The sequence below is a fragment of the Macrobrachium nipponense genome, chromosome 1 (genome assembly GCF_015104395.2).
Source record: "Macrobrachium nipponense isolate FS-2020 chromosome 1, ASM1510439v2, whole genome shotgun sequence".
In the NCBI taxonomy this organism is placed as follows: domain Eukaryota; kingdom Metazoa; phylum Arthropoda; class Malacostraca; order Decapoda; family Palaemonidae; genus Macrobrachium; species Macrobrachium nipponense.
The window spans coordinates 66,013,124-66,028,979 of record NC_087200.1 but is presented as its reverse complement, the minus strand read 5'-3'; the positions used below and the strand labels follow the sequence as shown (position 1 = coordinate 66,028,979).

Below are 15,856 nucleotides of genomic sequence, written 5' to 3'. Positions count from 1 at the left end.
TCCTGGACAGAAAGGCTCGTAAGGTCGATACTGGACAAAGAGAAACATCTTGTGGAAGGGGTACAACCTTCCACGGTTCCCACCTCATCAAAGGATCCTCATTCTTTGCTATAAAACTATACGTTCCGGAGAAAGTAGAAACTTCCCCTGTGGAAGAAATTCAATATGATTCGGATCTCTGGATAACGCCGACAGTTCTGAAATTCTAGCTCCTGAAGCCAAGCTTAATAAAAATAGAGTTTTTCTTAAGAGCATTATAAATGAACATGTCGTATTATCTGTTTCTGAAGCCAGCTTTAGAACATCATTTAAGAACCACGATACTGACGTAGGCCTCACTGAAGGTCTAAGTCTAGCACAAGCCTTGGGAATAGACGAGAAGTAAGAGTCTGTCAAGTCTATGTTGAACCCGAGTTGAAAAATCTTTTTCAAGGCTGACTTGTTTGTCGTAATAGTGCTAGCTGCTAAGCCTTTTTTTTCAAATAAAGATCTGAAAAAGGATATAGCTGAATTGATTGTCATGATTCTAATATCTGATTCTCTCAGGAAGGTTGCTAACTTTTTTGACTGCAGCATCATACTGTCTCAAAGTTGAATCTCTTTTATCAGATTCCAAGAAAAGAATATTTCGAGGATCAATATTCGCATCTCTTTTAGCCGCAAACTTCATGAAGTCCATAAAGTTAGGGTTTTTGAGAATTCCTGAGGAAGCGAACACAGTCTTCGTTTGTACTGACTGGGAGAGCCATGGGATTGGGAATTCGAAGAGGACGAAGACCCAGTTCCAGAATCAGAGGGTACCAATTGCTCTTCGGCCAGTCTGGGGCTACTAGAGCTACTTGACCCTTGAACGTCCTGAGTTTGTTCAGTACCTTCAGGAGAAGATTCACTGGAGGAAAGACATAAATCTTCTTCCAGTTGTTCCAATCTATGGACAGGGGGCGTCCGTGGCATAGGCCAGAGGGTCCAGGTTGGGGGCCACATAACATGGGAGTTTGTGGTTCGCTTGAGGATGCGAATAGATCCACTTGTAGCCTGGAACCCTCCAGAGAATCCATTGGAACGAACTGTTGTCCAGTGACCATTCCGACTCCAGAGGAACTGATCGGGATAGAGCATCTGCTATGACGTTTCTCACTCCAGCTATATGGGTGGAGGAGAGGTGCCAACTGAACTTGTCCGCCAGGGAGAAGATGGCTACCATGACATGATTCAGATGTCGTGACTTGGAGCCTCCCCTGTTTGACACAATGGACTACCACTGCGCTGTCCAAAACTAGTTTTATGTGGGAGTTCTTTGCGGATGTAACCTTTTCAGAGTCAAGAACACTGCCATTGCTTCTAGTACATTTATGTGAAGCTGGCGGAACTGGGGTGACCAGGTTCCTTGAACCTTCTTGAACTGAGAATATCCTCCCCAGCCGCTTAATGAAGCGTCCGTGTGGATGGTAATCCCCGGAGGAGGAAACTGAAGGGGTACCGATATTGATAGGTTCTTGACTTTTGCCCAGGGCGTAGACGATTCCGTAGAATCTGTGGGACTGATGATAACTTGTCCCTGGATCGACATTTGCTCGTGAGCGCCAGATCCTGGTTAGGTCTTTCAGTTTGGCTTTCATCAAGATGTTTGTCACTGATGCAAATTGGAGTGAACCCAGGATTCTTTCCTGGCTTCTCCTTGAGCATGTTTGTGTCCTAGAAATTGCTTTACTGACTTCGCTATTTCTTTTCTCTTGGCTGATGGAATCGACAGAGTATGGGAGGAAAGATTCCATTGAATGCCCAGCCACTGAAAGTTGGACTCCGGAGTGAGTCTTGATTTTGTCCTGTTTATCTTGAAGCCTAGATACTCCAGGAACTGGATTACTTTCAATGTGGCTTTGCGGACTTCCTCGACTGTTGGAGCCCAATCAACCAATCGTCGAGATACGCTACTACCATAATCCCTGAGACCTCAGTTGTTGGACGACTACTTCTGCCAACTTCGTGAACACCCTGGGTGCCACGTTCAGACCGAAGGGAACTACCTTGAAGGAGAACGCTTGATCTCCTATCTTGAAGCCCAGATAAGGGCGAAAGTGTCTTGCAATAGGGATATGATAGTATGCGTCTGTAAGATCGATAGAGGTGGTGACGGCCCCACGGGGAAGTAAGGTCCGCACCTGCGAGATGGTGAGCATTTTGAACTTGTCGCAGCGAATGGCCAAGTTTAAACGGGATAAGTCTAAGATTACCCTTCTTTTTTGTGAGCCTTTCTTTGGAACGCTGAATAAGCGCCCTTGAAATTTTAATCTGTTGACTCTCGCTACTGCTCCTTTCTGAAGGAGGTCCTCCGCATACTCCGTCAATTCTATTGATGGAAGTTGAAGGAAAGGTCTGGATGGGGGCGGATTCGCAACCCAACTCCAACCCAGGCCTTTCGACACAATACTTTGTGCCCATTTGCTGAATCCCCACCGGTGCCGGAAGAGAAACAGCCTCCCTCCTACCTTCAAGTTCTCATTGCTGCTGGTAACCTCCGCGGCCTCCCCGGAAGTGTTTTCCCCTATTAAGGGACCTTCCTGATCCTTTCTGACGAAAGGATCCCTTACCTCTGCCTCCCCTACCCGAGCGTCATACTGCTGAAAGGCCTGGCCTTCGAACACTTGGTTGAAGGCTGGGGAGACAGCGTAAGAGGTGGAAGGTTGAGGCTGGGGGGAAATCACATAGATGGGCTGTGATTGACCCTTGGAGGTAGAGGGTTGGGCTGCCTGCACCAACGGAACAGTCGAAACAGGCTGGGCGAAGCGTTGTTGTTTCTTCTGATAAGGCTGGAAACGTCTGGGTTTCCTCTGAGCCTTACCCCTTGCTGCCTGGTCTTGGCGTCTCTTTGCAGTGAGACCCCAACGATCCTTAAGGCTTTGGTTAAGCCTTGTCGCCTCCGCCTGGACCTCCTTTACCATTGCATCAGGGAAGAGGTCTGCTCCCCAGATGTTGGATGAAAGCAACTTATTCGGTTCATGACGAATAGTTGCTTCCTGGAGGACATGCTTCCGACAGTTAGTCCTGGCTGTGGCGAACTCAAACATGTCAGACTGAACCGTTTGAGTCAGAGACTTGGTGAGAAGCTTAAAGAGTGGCTCAGAACCGTAAGAAATGGTAGCCACTTCCGTCATGGCCATGGTGTTAATGGACCTGGCTAGCCTAGTCTTGGCCTCAAACTCCGCCTGAATGAGGCTGTCCGGAAGTCTAGGCAGCTTCTCACCAAACTGATCCATAGCACAGTCTGGCTTGAGTTTGCCCGCCGAAAAGGTGTTGGGTAGATCTTCCCACAATTCTCCAAGTGAGGGGAGCAAAGGAGATGTGGGGTCTGCTTCCCTTAGCTGTGGTAACGACTCCCCCTTCTGGGCCGCTGGGATAGTGACCGTAGCTATCTTGGTAAGGAAAGGAAGCGGAGTTCCCTCTTCCATCGTGAAAATGGTGAAGGGACTCTTAAAAGGTTGAATTTTCGTGTTCAAAAAATCCATGTCCTCTAAAACACCTGAGCCATTCTCTTTGAGCCTGGTCACGTGAGTAGAGGACTGTCTCCTTAGGGACCTTGTCATCTCTAGTCATGGCTGCGTCAGTGAGTCTGGCGTAGCCAATGAACGGTGGCTGTAGACCCTCCGGGTAGAACTCGAAGTCCTCATCCTTTCGAGTCCCACACTCCGGAATTGAAATAAGGCCGTCCTGGAAGGGGGCGTATGACGCCACCCTCCAGGGGTTATTCATAGAGAACGGAGGCAGAGAGTCATGAGGTGGAAGCTGAGCTATTCCTGTGCCGAAGGGTGGGGGAGTAGCTAGAGGAGCCTGGCTAAGTTCGGCGATGATGTTATCCTGGGAGGTGATCCTGTCGGACAACCGGGAGAACATCTGCTCCATACTGTTTTTAAGAGAGCCGACCAAATCCCCCATGTGCTGCAACAGACCAGCATTGGGATCCAAAGCCGGAGCTGCTGCGGAGGTGGTTGGGTAACTCTGAACAGGTACCAAGGGGAGAGGAGAAACGGCTGACTCCGCCGGAGTATGTGGTCTCTCCTTGGAGGACCTGCTCCTTGAGGATTTGGAGCCGGACCCAGAAGCTCTAGACCTCTCTGCTCCGGGGTTCGTAGCCGGAGACTTACGAGATGTTGACGCCGACGAAGTCCTTTTGGACGACGACGACGTCTTGCTCAGGGTTTTTACAACCGTCTGTCCCTTGACCTTAGGTCGTACTGAAAGCATCAGGAGAAGTATAAAGGAGCTCAGCTCCGTAAAGCCTTGGAAGGAAGCTGGAGAGTTAGCAGGAGTAGAAGACCCAGTGGCGCCCAAGGGAAGCCCTTGGGCCGTACGTACCTACCTCGACCAACAGGTCGTCAACACCTACCATTGGCTCTATATTCAGATCAAGTGTCGCGACTTCCGACGAGATATCTTGGCCTGGTTCGTTCAACGAAGCGGCGAGCTGTTGCTGAATCGCCGCCATAGTCGGGGCTGCCTCTGCCGGGTCGACGTAACCCGTTGACTTGCCGCCGGGGAAGATTAGGACAGCCAACCTCTTCTCCAGAATGTAGGGCTGTCCCTTGGCGGCGTTCTTGCCGAAACCGCCGACCCAAGCCCTCAGGGTTGCCAGGGCGGTATCTCTAACGGCGGGAGCCTGGAAGAGAGGGCATTCGTTAGTTTTAAGTTTAAACTTAAGATTAAAACTTAAGTAATAGGCTTAGTCTAAAGACATAGGGGATGCAAGATCCCATATAAAACAAGCTTAAGTTTAAAATAAGAGATTAAAATTAAACTTAAGAACTACAACCTTTGTTGGGATTAGCGGACGGAGTTGGGAATACTTACCCCGTCCAAGAGCTGGCTCACCAGATCGTAGCAAATGGTGCAGGTTTCGTGGAACCAAACTTGTAGATTCCCGTGCGGAGTCGCGCATGGAGCATGGGATCTGCAGACTTCATGCCCACAGGGGTCCTGGAGCATGGCATTGCATCCTGGATGCTCACAGTTGGTGGTCTGTAAGTGAAAAGATACATGAGCATCGTAAAAGACATCACTTACAGGCTAGTAGGCTAAAAGAACTCCGCTGCATGCCGGAGCGCGAAAAAATTTTGGGCATAACCCCTCCCTTACCGCCTGAATAGGCTAGAACCCCGGAGAGGTCCGGTGTGATAACGTAGGTAACGGAGGGATTCGGCTTAAGCTAGCTTAAATTAAACTTACTATAGTTTAAATTAAATACTAAACACTTAAACCTAAAGCCCTAGAACGTACCGGAATAAATCCGGTGCGCGGCGGTGTTCGTGTCGCGGTATCAGCGAGACGGGATGGTTAGGAAAGACCAACTGTACGCCTGCAGTCCGCCCGCAAGGGTGAACTAGCAACTCTCCACGTGAATGCCGGAGCTCCGGTAAAATAAAGAGGACCAGTAAGCCGGGAAAGAGCGAGAGGGCGAAACAGGCTCGAGCTAACAACGGAGCGACGGAGTAACGACGGGGGGGGAAGGCCAGTCCCCCCCTTAGTCATCCGAGCGCGCCGTGAAGCAAGAGAACGGTCACGTCAGTCCTGGTCTGTCCAGCCCCCCTACTCCCTCCGCCTAGGGAGAGAGGGGGGCAGGCACGGGTATGTGGAGCGAGCGAGGACAGACCTACCCCCCCCCCCGGCCCTATGGAAGAGCGGGAGGAGGGTAAGGGGACTGGACAGGCGCCTGGCTGCTCCGTGATCACATGGTGACCACGGAGCGGTAACATGCGAATACAATGAACAACATAGCCTAGGTTAAAGCAACCAACTAATCAGTGAGATGCTATACAGAAGCAACCGAACTGATGAGCGGAAGCAATAAATGGTGGAGACCAATGAGATACGGAACCTAGGCTACGTAATATGCCAGACGCCGTAAGCTAATCTAAAATATAAAATAATCAAAAATTACGTAACGTAAAGAAAGAAAATAAATCAGTAGGAGAAAAAATCCAGGAGTGTACGACTAACCCGAAAGAAAGTCTACCACTCAAAGCTAGCCGGGGCCGATACTAAGAGCCGTGGCTAGGGTCTGGATGGAGGATGCCTACGCAAGGTAAAGAAGACATGCATGCATGACATAAACCCAGTAGGCTGGACCCCTAACATAAATAGATAACTAACAATAGAGCGTAAGGTAATAAGGGAAGGTTCTAGGTATGGAAGACCCAGAACGAACCCGCCACGAGGCAGAACCATGCTGCCACGCTTCCGACCAAGAGCCAGTATTTATACCTAAAAAACGGCAAATACTGACTCAAGGCCGGAAAAAACCCAATAGCAATAATAACTGATTACTTAACTTAGCTGCTGCGATGGCTGCACGCTCCATAATTAGTAAATCCAAGGTAGGGGCACAAAAAACACAGAGCAAAAAAGGGCACGTGTGTACGCGGTGCGCTAACTGAAAAGGATGGCCACCAGAGGCGCAGCAGTCGGCAGCATGGGATGGAGTAGTAGTAGTTGCTGCCCACTCTGTGGGTCGGCTCCCCTCTTGTGGGGGTTTTGTTGTAGGAGATTTCTATTGGCAAGTGGTTCGTGGTAGTGGTCTCACTCGCCATAGTGTTCATACCGACACCCTCTTGGAGGGTGAGCGAGTCAGTGGTACTGACCTTTTCTTTATTTTATTTATTCTCTGGTATGTGTTAGTACATTTACCTTAGAAATTATGGATTAAAGGATATTTCGCGCAGCGACACAAACTGAGCCCAGAAATGATATTGTTAGTATACAATAAAGTTTTGTACATACTTACCTGGCAGATATATACGATTGATGGACCCACCCAGCCTCCCTCAGGAGACAGGTGGAAGAAAATAACCCTGACAAGAAAGGGGGACTGGTTCTTCACACCCGCCTCCCAGCGGCGGGTAAGGTAGATCACCTGACCTACCTGTAGCGTGTGCCGCGAGTTTTTGATTTTCTGTCGTGACGTCAGAGACCTAAGCTAAGTATATATCTGCCAGGTAAGTATGTACAAAACTTTATTGTATACTAACAATATCATTTTTATCTGTTATGTGATTATTTTTATTTTGGTTACTTTTTTGGGTTTTAGTTTTATGCATAGGTTTTTTGTAGAATCATTAAACCCTCTTACTTTCAGTTCCAGTTTAACTTATACACATTCCAACTTTAGAGGTAGTATTCTTTTGTTATCATTTGTTCTACAGTTTATGCATCTGGAGTTCCTATGGCATTTTCTTTATGTCCATCCCACGTAATTTTTGCTTTGTAAGGGTTAGGTCTTACTTCTCTATCCTGACTCACATTTTTAATTTTAAGCAAAAGGTCTTCTCTTCTAAATTTTATTGCTTCTGCTTATTATAGGTGTCAGTTTGCACATTTTTGTACATATACTAATAAGAACTTTGAGCAATTCTCATTTTCAAACAAATGATTGAAATGATTCAAGGTTAGATCCGTTTCAATTTTTTCTCTTTGTTTTTATTTCCATGTTTTAATGTATAATTTCTTTTTTTTCATTTCTTTTTACTTGACTGGAAGAATCCAAAGTGAGAGTTTAGGGCCATCAGAGGTTGAAGGTTGAGGATTCATAATTATAATATGAAAAATGTCAAATTCATCCATGATGGGTTCTCTTTGTCCATGGGCCCTTTACAAAGGGAAGAGGAGTATATTGCTACCTTAAGCTTAGGCAACTGACCTGAGAGACCAAACTGAGTATACACCATGCCTTAAGGGTTGTCAGTCCATCAAGATTGCACCTAGAACCAATGGCAAGGTTTAACCATAAAGGTCCCCCTTTCTTGCCCACTAGCTAGCTACCTTGGGACTATTTGAATTGTTTAGTCATACATTTTGTAACATTTTTATTGTTGAACTCAAATCCCATCATATACCTACCTAATCAGATTCCTAATAGATCAGAATTTCTTATAAAAGAAATTCCTTTTTATAATTGAGTATAATTTCCAGCCTTCAGGTTTGCATTGGAGCTCAGCTACCAACCAGCATCTCGGGTGTGGATGGTGAAGTTGTTTATATAGACACTGAGGGAAGCTTCTCAGCTCAAAGGCTGAAAGGTAATGATAAAGATTGCATTGGTTTTATTAACGAAAACATTTGAAATACTAATTAGATACAAATAGAATAGAATGAAACATTTAGGCATAAAACTTTTGTTAGAAAATTAATTATTTCAGTGATTTACGTATTCATTTTAGTATACAATAATACCTTGACATACGAGTGTCCCAACATACGAGAAATTTGAGATACGAGAAAAGTTTCAAGCAAATTTTTGCCCCGAGATACGAGACAAATTTGAGATACGAGGATACGAGACGGTTCCCGATGCAGCCGCTAGGCGGCCGAGTGTGCGAGAGGCTGCTCATGAAAACAGCATCGCTCTCTCTTTCCCGTCGGATCTCCGTCGCAACGTAAAGTTATCTCCGAGCATCGGCCGTAGTGTTTGCATTTTTTACGTGTTTTTTGCATTAATCAGTGCAGAATTAATTAAGTGAATAAGCAATGGGTCCAAAGCAAGCGAGTGCAAAAAAGGGTAGTGAAAAGAAAAAGCTTATGATGACAATTGAGATAAAGCATGAAATAACTGAAAAACATGAGAGTGGTGTACGAGTGACTGAGCTGGCTCGCCAATATGAGAGGAGTACATCAACAATATGTACCATCCTCAAGCAGAAGGATGCTATAAAGAGCACCAAGCCCTCCAAAGGACTAACCATCCTTTCCAAGCTGCGCAGTGATATTCATGACGAGATGGAGAGGCTTCTTTTAATATGGATAAAGGAGAAACAGTTGGCGGGAGATAGTGTGCCCGAGACGACCATCTGTGAAAAGGCCAGCGGAATCTACAATGATTTGAAAGGAAAGCAAGCAGCTGAGAGAGGGGAGACTTTGACGCCACCGGAAACCTTCAAAGCCAGTCGTGGCTGGTTCGACAATTTCAAAAAACGGACTGGGATACACTTGGTTGTGAGGCATGGGGAAGCAGCAAGTTCCAACTCGAAAGCCGCGGCGGACTACGTCAGGTAGGGGGAAGGCTGTACCTCTTTCGAAGCCGTTGGATATTCAGCAAATGGGCACACAGCATAATTTCCAAGGGTCTGGGGTGGAGTTGGATAGAAGGGTCCCCTCCACCAACCAGTTTTCATCAGACTCCAGCGGCAGACCTAGTTCTATATGCAAAAGAACTTTTACAAAAGAATGCAATAAAAGAGGTAAAATGTTTGAAATTTCAAGGTCGCTTGTTCAGCGTTCCAAAGAAAGACTCAAACAAGCTAAGGGTAATTTTAGATCTGTCTTATCTGAATACATACATTCAATGCGACAAGTTCCATATGCTGACCATCTCGCAGGTGCGGACCTTACTTCCCCATGGGGCCGTCACCACCTCTATAGATCTTACAGATGCTTACTATCACGTTCCGATAGCAAGGCATTTTCGTCCGTTCCTAGGGTTCAAGCTAGGCAATCAAGCATATGCATTCAAAGTAATGCCATTCGGACTCAATATAGCACCCAGGATATTTACAAAACTGGCGGAAACAGTAATCCAAGAGTTGAGAACTCAAGGGATATAAGTGATAGCTTACCTAGACGATTGGCTTATCTGGGCAAACAATGTAGAACAATGCCTCAAGGCGACAAACGAAGTAATGAGATTTCTACAATATATAGGCTTCCAAATCAATTTCAAGAAGTCCCGCCTGATTCCGTCTGCATGTTTCCAGTGGTTAAGGTTACAGTGGAACCTGAACACACATAGACTTTCTATCCCTTCAAAAAAGAGGAAAGAGATAGCAAGAAATACAAGGAGTTTTCTCAAGGACAAACTAACGTCCAGGAGAAAACAAGAAAGTATCTTAGGTGCACTCCAGTTTGCCTCAGTAACAGACACATTACTAAAGGCCAGACTGAAAGACATAAATCGAGTGTGGCGGTCCAAAGCAAACAAGAAAAACCGAGACAAAATGGCACGAATCCCACCAATTTTGAGGAAAAGACTTCAGCCATGGACAAAAGTCAAGAATCTGGCAAAATCCATTCCGTTACAATTTCCACCACCAGCACTTGTAATCCATACAGACGCTTCTCTAACCGGCTGGGGAGGTTACTCCCAGTACTAAAAAGTCCAGGGGTTGTGGTCGGTAACGTTTCACCAACTACACATCAATGTCTTAGAGGCCATGGCAGTATTCTTGACCCTAAAGAAAGTTGCCCCAGCAAGAAAGCAACATATCAGATTAGTGCTGGACAACAAAGTTATAGTCCATTGTAGTTCCAAATCGAGTCACATAAACCATGTAATGATAGCTATATTTTCCATGGCAACAAGGAACCGTTGGCACCTGTCAGCTGTTCACCTGGCAGGAATATGAAATGTAGTAGCAGACGCACTTTCAAGGACAACTCCGCTGGAGTCGGAGTGGTCACTGGACTTGAAGTCGTTCAAATGGATTTCCCAACAGGTCCCGGGTCTCCAAGTAGACCTGTTTGCCACGGAGTCCAATCACAAACTAGAGTGTTATGTAGCCCCCAACCTGGACCCTCGGGCCTATGCTACGGACGCCATGTCACTAGATTGGAACTCTTGGAAGAGAATTTACCTATTCCCGCCAATAAACATGCTAATGAAAGTGCTAGACAAACTCAGGACTTTCAAGGACCGGGTGGCTCTATTGGCCCCCAATTGGCCCAAGAGCATTTGGTTTCCTCTCCTGGTGGAACTGGGACTCCGTCCTTGGCGGATTCCCAAACTGAGGCTAACACAAGTAGTACAAACTCACAGTGTGTTAGCTTCCTCAAGAATTCAGAGTGCCCTAACTTTATGGACTTTATGAAATTTGCAGCACAAAAAGATGCTGAAATTGATCCTCAGAATACCTTGTTTTTGGAATCAGACCAAAGAGAATCTACTCTTCATCAGTATGACTCAGCTGTAAGAAAACTTGCAAAGTTTTTAAGAGACTCAAAGGCTAGTACAATGACTATGAATCTAGCAGTAACCTTTTTCAGGACTCTGTTTGAATCAGGCCTAGCTGCCAATACAATTACAACAATTAAATCTGCTTTAAAAAAGATTTTTCAGATTGGGTTTAATATTAATCTTACAGATTCATATTTTTCGTCTATCCCGAGAGCTTGTGCCAGATTGAAACCAGCAACTCGTCCTCACACAGTCTTCTGGTTTCTGAATGATGTCCTTAAGCTAGCTTCCGAGACTGATAATGATTCATGTACTTATATATCACTCCTCAGGAAGACATTGTTCTTAGTAAGTCTGGCATCTGGTGCTAGAATATCTGAACTTTCAGCTTTATCTAGAGAACCAGGTCATATTGATTTCCTCACGTCGAGAGAAATATTAATTTCTCCAGGCAAAAGATTTTTAGCCAAGAATGAGGATCCACAGAACAGATGGTCTCCGTAGAAGGTCCCTCTTCCACAGGATCCGTCCTTGTGTCCAATAAACACTCTGAAAGCCTATTTGAATAGAACCTCCAAAAAGTCTTCAGGGCCCTTATTTATTAGAGAAAATGGAGGAACCATTTCCCTGATAGGAATCAGACAACAGATTCTTTATTTTATTAAACAAGCTAACCCAGAATCATTTCCACACGTTCATGGTATACGAGCAGTAGCCACATCCATAAATTACTTTCACCATATGAATTTCGAAGAATTAAAAAGTTATACAGGCTGGAAATCTCCAGCAGTATTTAAACGCCACTATCTAAAATCCTTGGAAGCCCTAAAATTTGCAACAGTGGCAGCAGGGAATGTGGTTCCTCCTGATGATTCTGAACCATCATGATAAGGTCTAGTGTTAGAAATAATTTCTCCTTTACTTTCTCTCCTACCTGCCTTACTTATTGTCCCTACTGTAGTTTCGATTTTCACCTGGATTGTACCATATGTACCATTGTAGTGTATATACATATGTAATGATTTTAAGGCATTAGATTTAGACATCTTATTTGCTTTGTTATCTCTTTGTTTCCAAAAATTTTGGAATTATTTATGATTGGATACCTAAATATGTACATATAAATAATATTAACATATATTATTAAACATGTGTAATTAAGTTCAGATTTTATTTAAGTTCCTTATTCATGTGTTGACTTCCAAGCTATGGGCCATTTCTCTGGCACGGAGCGGCACAGGTTGAGCCCAGAAAAGGGATTTTGACGGAGGAAAAATCTATTTCTGGGCGAGAGACCTGTGCTGCCCAGTGAACCCATCCATTTCTTTCCTCACCCGAAATTGGCCCAAGCTTGGCTGCTATGAGGAATGAGCGGGATCGCGTGGGTGGAAGTAGTATTAGCGGGCAGTAGTGGGATGTAGAACGGCACCTCGTAGTAACGGGGGATTTAGGGAGAGGAGAGATCTAATTGGTACGAGACCTCTTGACAGTGGTTTTTCACGCCCCAGTTACTATACCGACACCCTATATGGGTGAGCGAGCTGGGTTCATTCCTAGCATTCCAATGCAACTTTTTCTCTGGTAATATATAGCAGTTATATACCTCAGAAATGATGCTATAAGGAGCATTTCACTGGGCGGCACAGGTCTCTCGCCCAGAAATAGATTTTTCCTCCGTCAAAATCCCTTTATTGCTGTTTCCTGGTCCTTTTGTTTTTAGAAATGTAGGTTTCTTTGCAGTCTAACAGATATGGATGTATTTCATGTTTTGTGTATTATAGTATAATATATTTGCCTCTACTTATTTGTTTACAATCTTTTGTGAGGCAGAATGAAAATGCTACAACACAAGTGGACTGAGCAAGGAGCAAGGTTTACAATGACTACATATTATGAGACACGTCAATAGTGTAGAAATTGTTGATGCCAGAAATTGTATTTACTGGTAGACTGCAGTCTCTCTAATTTAGAAACAGGCATATATTTAAGGAAATCTAGAGTAAGAGGATATGGGGCTATGTTAAGCTCAGTGTTTTTTCATACAGGAGTGGACATCTCGAACAACCAAAACCTCTCAGACCTCATAAGGTCTTTTGACACTACAAAGTCTAAAGGCTCAGGAGCATTCTCGTGGAATTTAGACTTGGTCCTTGAATGGCTGGTGGGTTCCAAGTTTGAGAGAGACCTTACTAGGGAAAACTTCCTTCCCAATGGCTTTAGCCACAGACAAATAATAGGTATCTTGAAAATATTAGGCCCAGAGGAAGAGGAGAGCACTCTGTGCGCGGTAAGGGCTCTATGATATTATCTGGATAGAACTGAGAAGATTCAAGGTCCCCTCAAATGATTTGTGGTGCTCAGTCAAGAGCCCATCCCATACTATGTCTAGGAATGGACTCATGTTTCTTCTAAAGGATCTGATTAGGAAGCCAGTGCTCAAATTGGCAATGAGGATTTAAAATTAGTGAGAGCCAAAGCTCATGAAATCAGTTCGGTTGCCACATCGTTATCCTTTAGACACAATGTGTCCATTTCTTCGATTTTACAAGCTTCACACTGGAAGTGTAGGTCAGTCTTTGCTATCCATTACTTAAAAGATGTAGAAGTGAGCTTTGAAAATTGTTGTGCTCTAGGGCAGTTATATGCAGCTGGCAAGGTGTTGGGGAGGAAGCGTAGGAAGCATTTCTTTCTAAATGTCTTTTCACCTTGATTTCAGGTGTTGAGTTCAAGGGGAGCCTGGGGTACTTGGTGTTTGGAGTGCCCTCCAGTCTTATTTTATGGTGGGTAGTGTTAATTGTTAGCCAGCTACATACCCAGGGCAGGGGCAACTGACTTCTTTTTTATACTTTGTTGTCACCAGGTTCATCTTTTGCTACAAAGTCCCAGTGTTGTAGAGGTGAGTCTGGCCAATTAGCCACACCTTACCCTACATGGATAAGTTGGAGTGCCAACCAGAGGCAGTATCTACTTGTAGCAGCTCTCTTTTCAGGTAAAGAACTACAAGCATTGTTGCTATGCATATACTTTCTATACTCTCTTCACTATCATTTATAATGTTAAGGGTACAAATATCCATATCCCACCTCTGGGTCAATTTGGGATTCAGCAGTGTAATTACAGGCAGCCCCCAGTTAACAGTAGGGGTTCCGTTCCAGGGGGCCTGACGCTAAGCAAAATTCACCTCTAACCAAAATTCAAAAGTCTACAGGTGTCACAATCCACCTTACAGTGCCCTAGACTTGTTCATGATGCCTTAGACAGTGTCATGGTCAAATATTTTGCCCTAATATATAATAACTCTAATGAAAATGTGGAATTTCCTTTGCTTAATCATTTACTATGTTCTGCCTGGTAGTAATACAAATTTCTAATGTCAGATTCAATGAACTTACTGGTAAATCTTGGTTTAGTATGAGAGAGAGAGAGAGAGAGAGAGAGAGAGAGAGAGAGAGAGAGAGAGAGAGAGAGAGACCTTTTTCAGACTGCTAACATTTCTTCCATTTCTTTATTTACTATCATATCTTCTAGTTAAATCAGCTAAAAAAAGGAAATGAGAATGACAAAAGTATCGTTAGTATCGTTATAATCATTGCTTAAACGTCGCAGTCATAAACAACTGAACGATAACAGTTGTTATTCTACAACAACCGAACAGAATCTGATAACAATATTTTTCTTGTATATCAGCCATCGTACGATAGTAAAAAATTACCATAATTATGTTACAAATGATGTTAAGTCGAATAGGACTTAAATATTTTTGCATTATACCTTTACTTGGTATGGAGAAAATATTGGCAAGGAGATATACTACTAAAGTTAAGCTGCAGATGTAGCTGAAGCTGAGAAAACAAAATGTTCACACTGCTAATAACTTTGAATTATCGTGCATCAGCAACGTGGATGCAACTCTACCACAAATAATGGTGGAGAAAAAAGTATTTTAACAAAAAATACTGGCATGAAAGAACAAATTTTACTGTTGTTTTCACACGGATAACAGATAAATATGCAAATGTCATACAGTGGTACCTCGAGATACAAAGTTAATCCGTTCCGAGGCGCCCTTCATATCATGAGTTTTTCGTACCGTGGACCGCATTTTACATGTAAAATGGCTAATCCGTTCCAATCCCTCCAAAAACACCCCAGTAAATTTAATAATAAAGCTAAATTGACCTATAAACAATGAAATACTACCACAATTTGGACTATTCAATACCTAGCTTAATAACGTTCAGTAGTATCTCGAGATACGAAAGGCTCAACTTACGAAAAATCCAAGTTACGAAAGCCAATGGGAAAAATTTTACTGCTCTACATACGAAAAGTTTTCAAGATACGAAAGGTTTCTGAAAGTCCGAGATTCGCCCGATAACAATTTTGAAACTTGCGCCGCACGCCGCCATCTTAGTTATAGTAGACTCGCCACCATCCTCCTGCTCTCCCATTGGTTCCTGATGCTAGCCAAGCCATGAGATCCTTCTCTCTGATTGGACAGCATCCCTCCCATCATGCATCTTCTATACGTACGTGTTGCCGTCCCTTAGCTCGGCCACTCCGCACCCGAAACTTTACCGTACGCAATCGGCATTCGTTCGCTCCAACGATTTCGTTTAGTAACGTAAATTCGTTAGTGATTTCGTTGCAGTACATATTATCGTGTTGTGCGAAGACTGTATATTGTGTAACTTTACGTAAATTAACGTAGTCATGGGTCCCAAGAAAGTTGAAATTCACGGAAAGAAGCGCATGCTCTCTTTGGAGACAAAGATGGAGATCATAAAGAAGTACGAAGCTGGTATGCGATTGAGTGTGATCGCAAAGGAATACGGCCGTAATTCTCGACAATAGGCACCATCCTTAAACAGAAGGATGCCATCAAAGCAACTACACCATCGAAGGGCATCACTATTTTGTCCA

At 44.2% G+C, this 15,856-nt stretch overlaps 1 protein-coding gene across 4 annotated transcripts in view; it reads left to right on the top strand.

The window, feature by feature from the left end:
* The window catches only part of LOC135219377 (DNA repair protein RAD51 homolog 3-like), a 247,163-nt gene that overhangs the window by 116,132 nt on the left and 115,175 nt on the right, over window positions 1-15,856 (top strand). For 3 of the 4 annotated variants that reach the window (XM_064256100.1, XM_064256101.1, XM_064256099.1), the window contains exons 5-6: window positions 7,960-8,066; window positions 13,794-13,922. In XM_064256100.1, the coding sequence (XP_064112170.1) occupies window positions 7,960-8,066; window positions 13,794-13,922 (236 nt within the window). The remainder of the gene's footprint in view (window positions 1-7,959; window positions 8,067-13,793; window positions 13,923-15,856) is intronic. The other variant, XM_064256102.1, reaches the window with a different exon arrangement.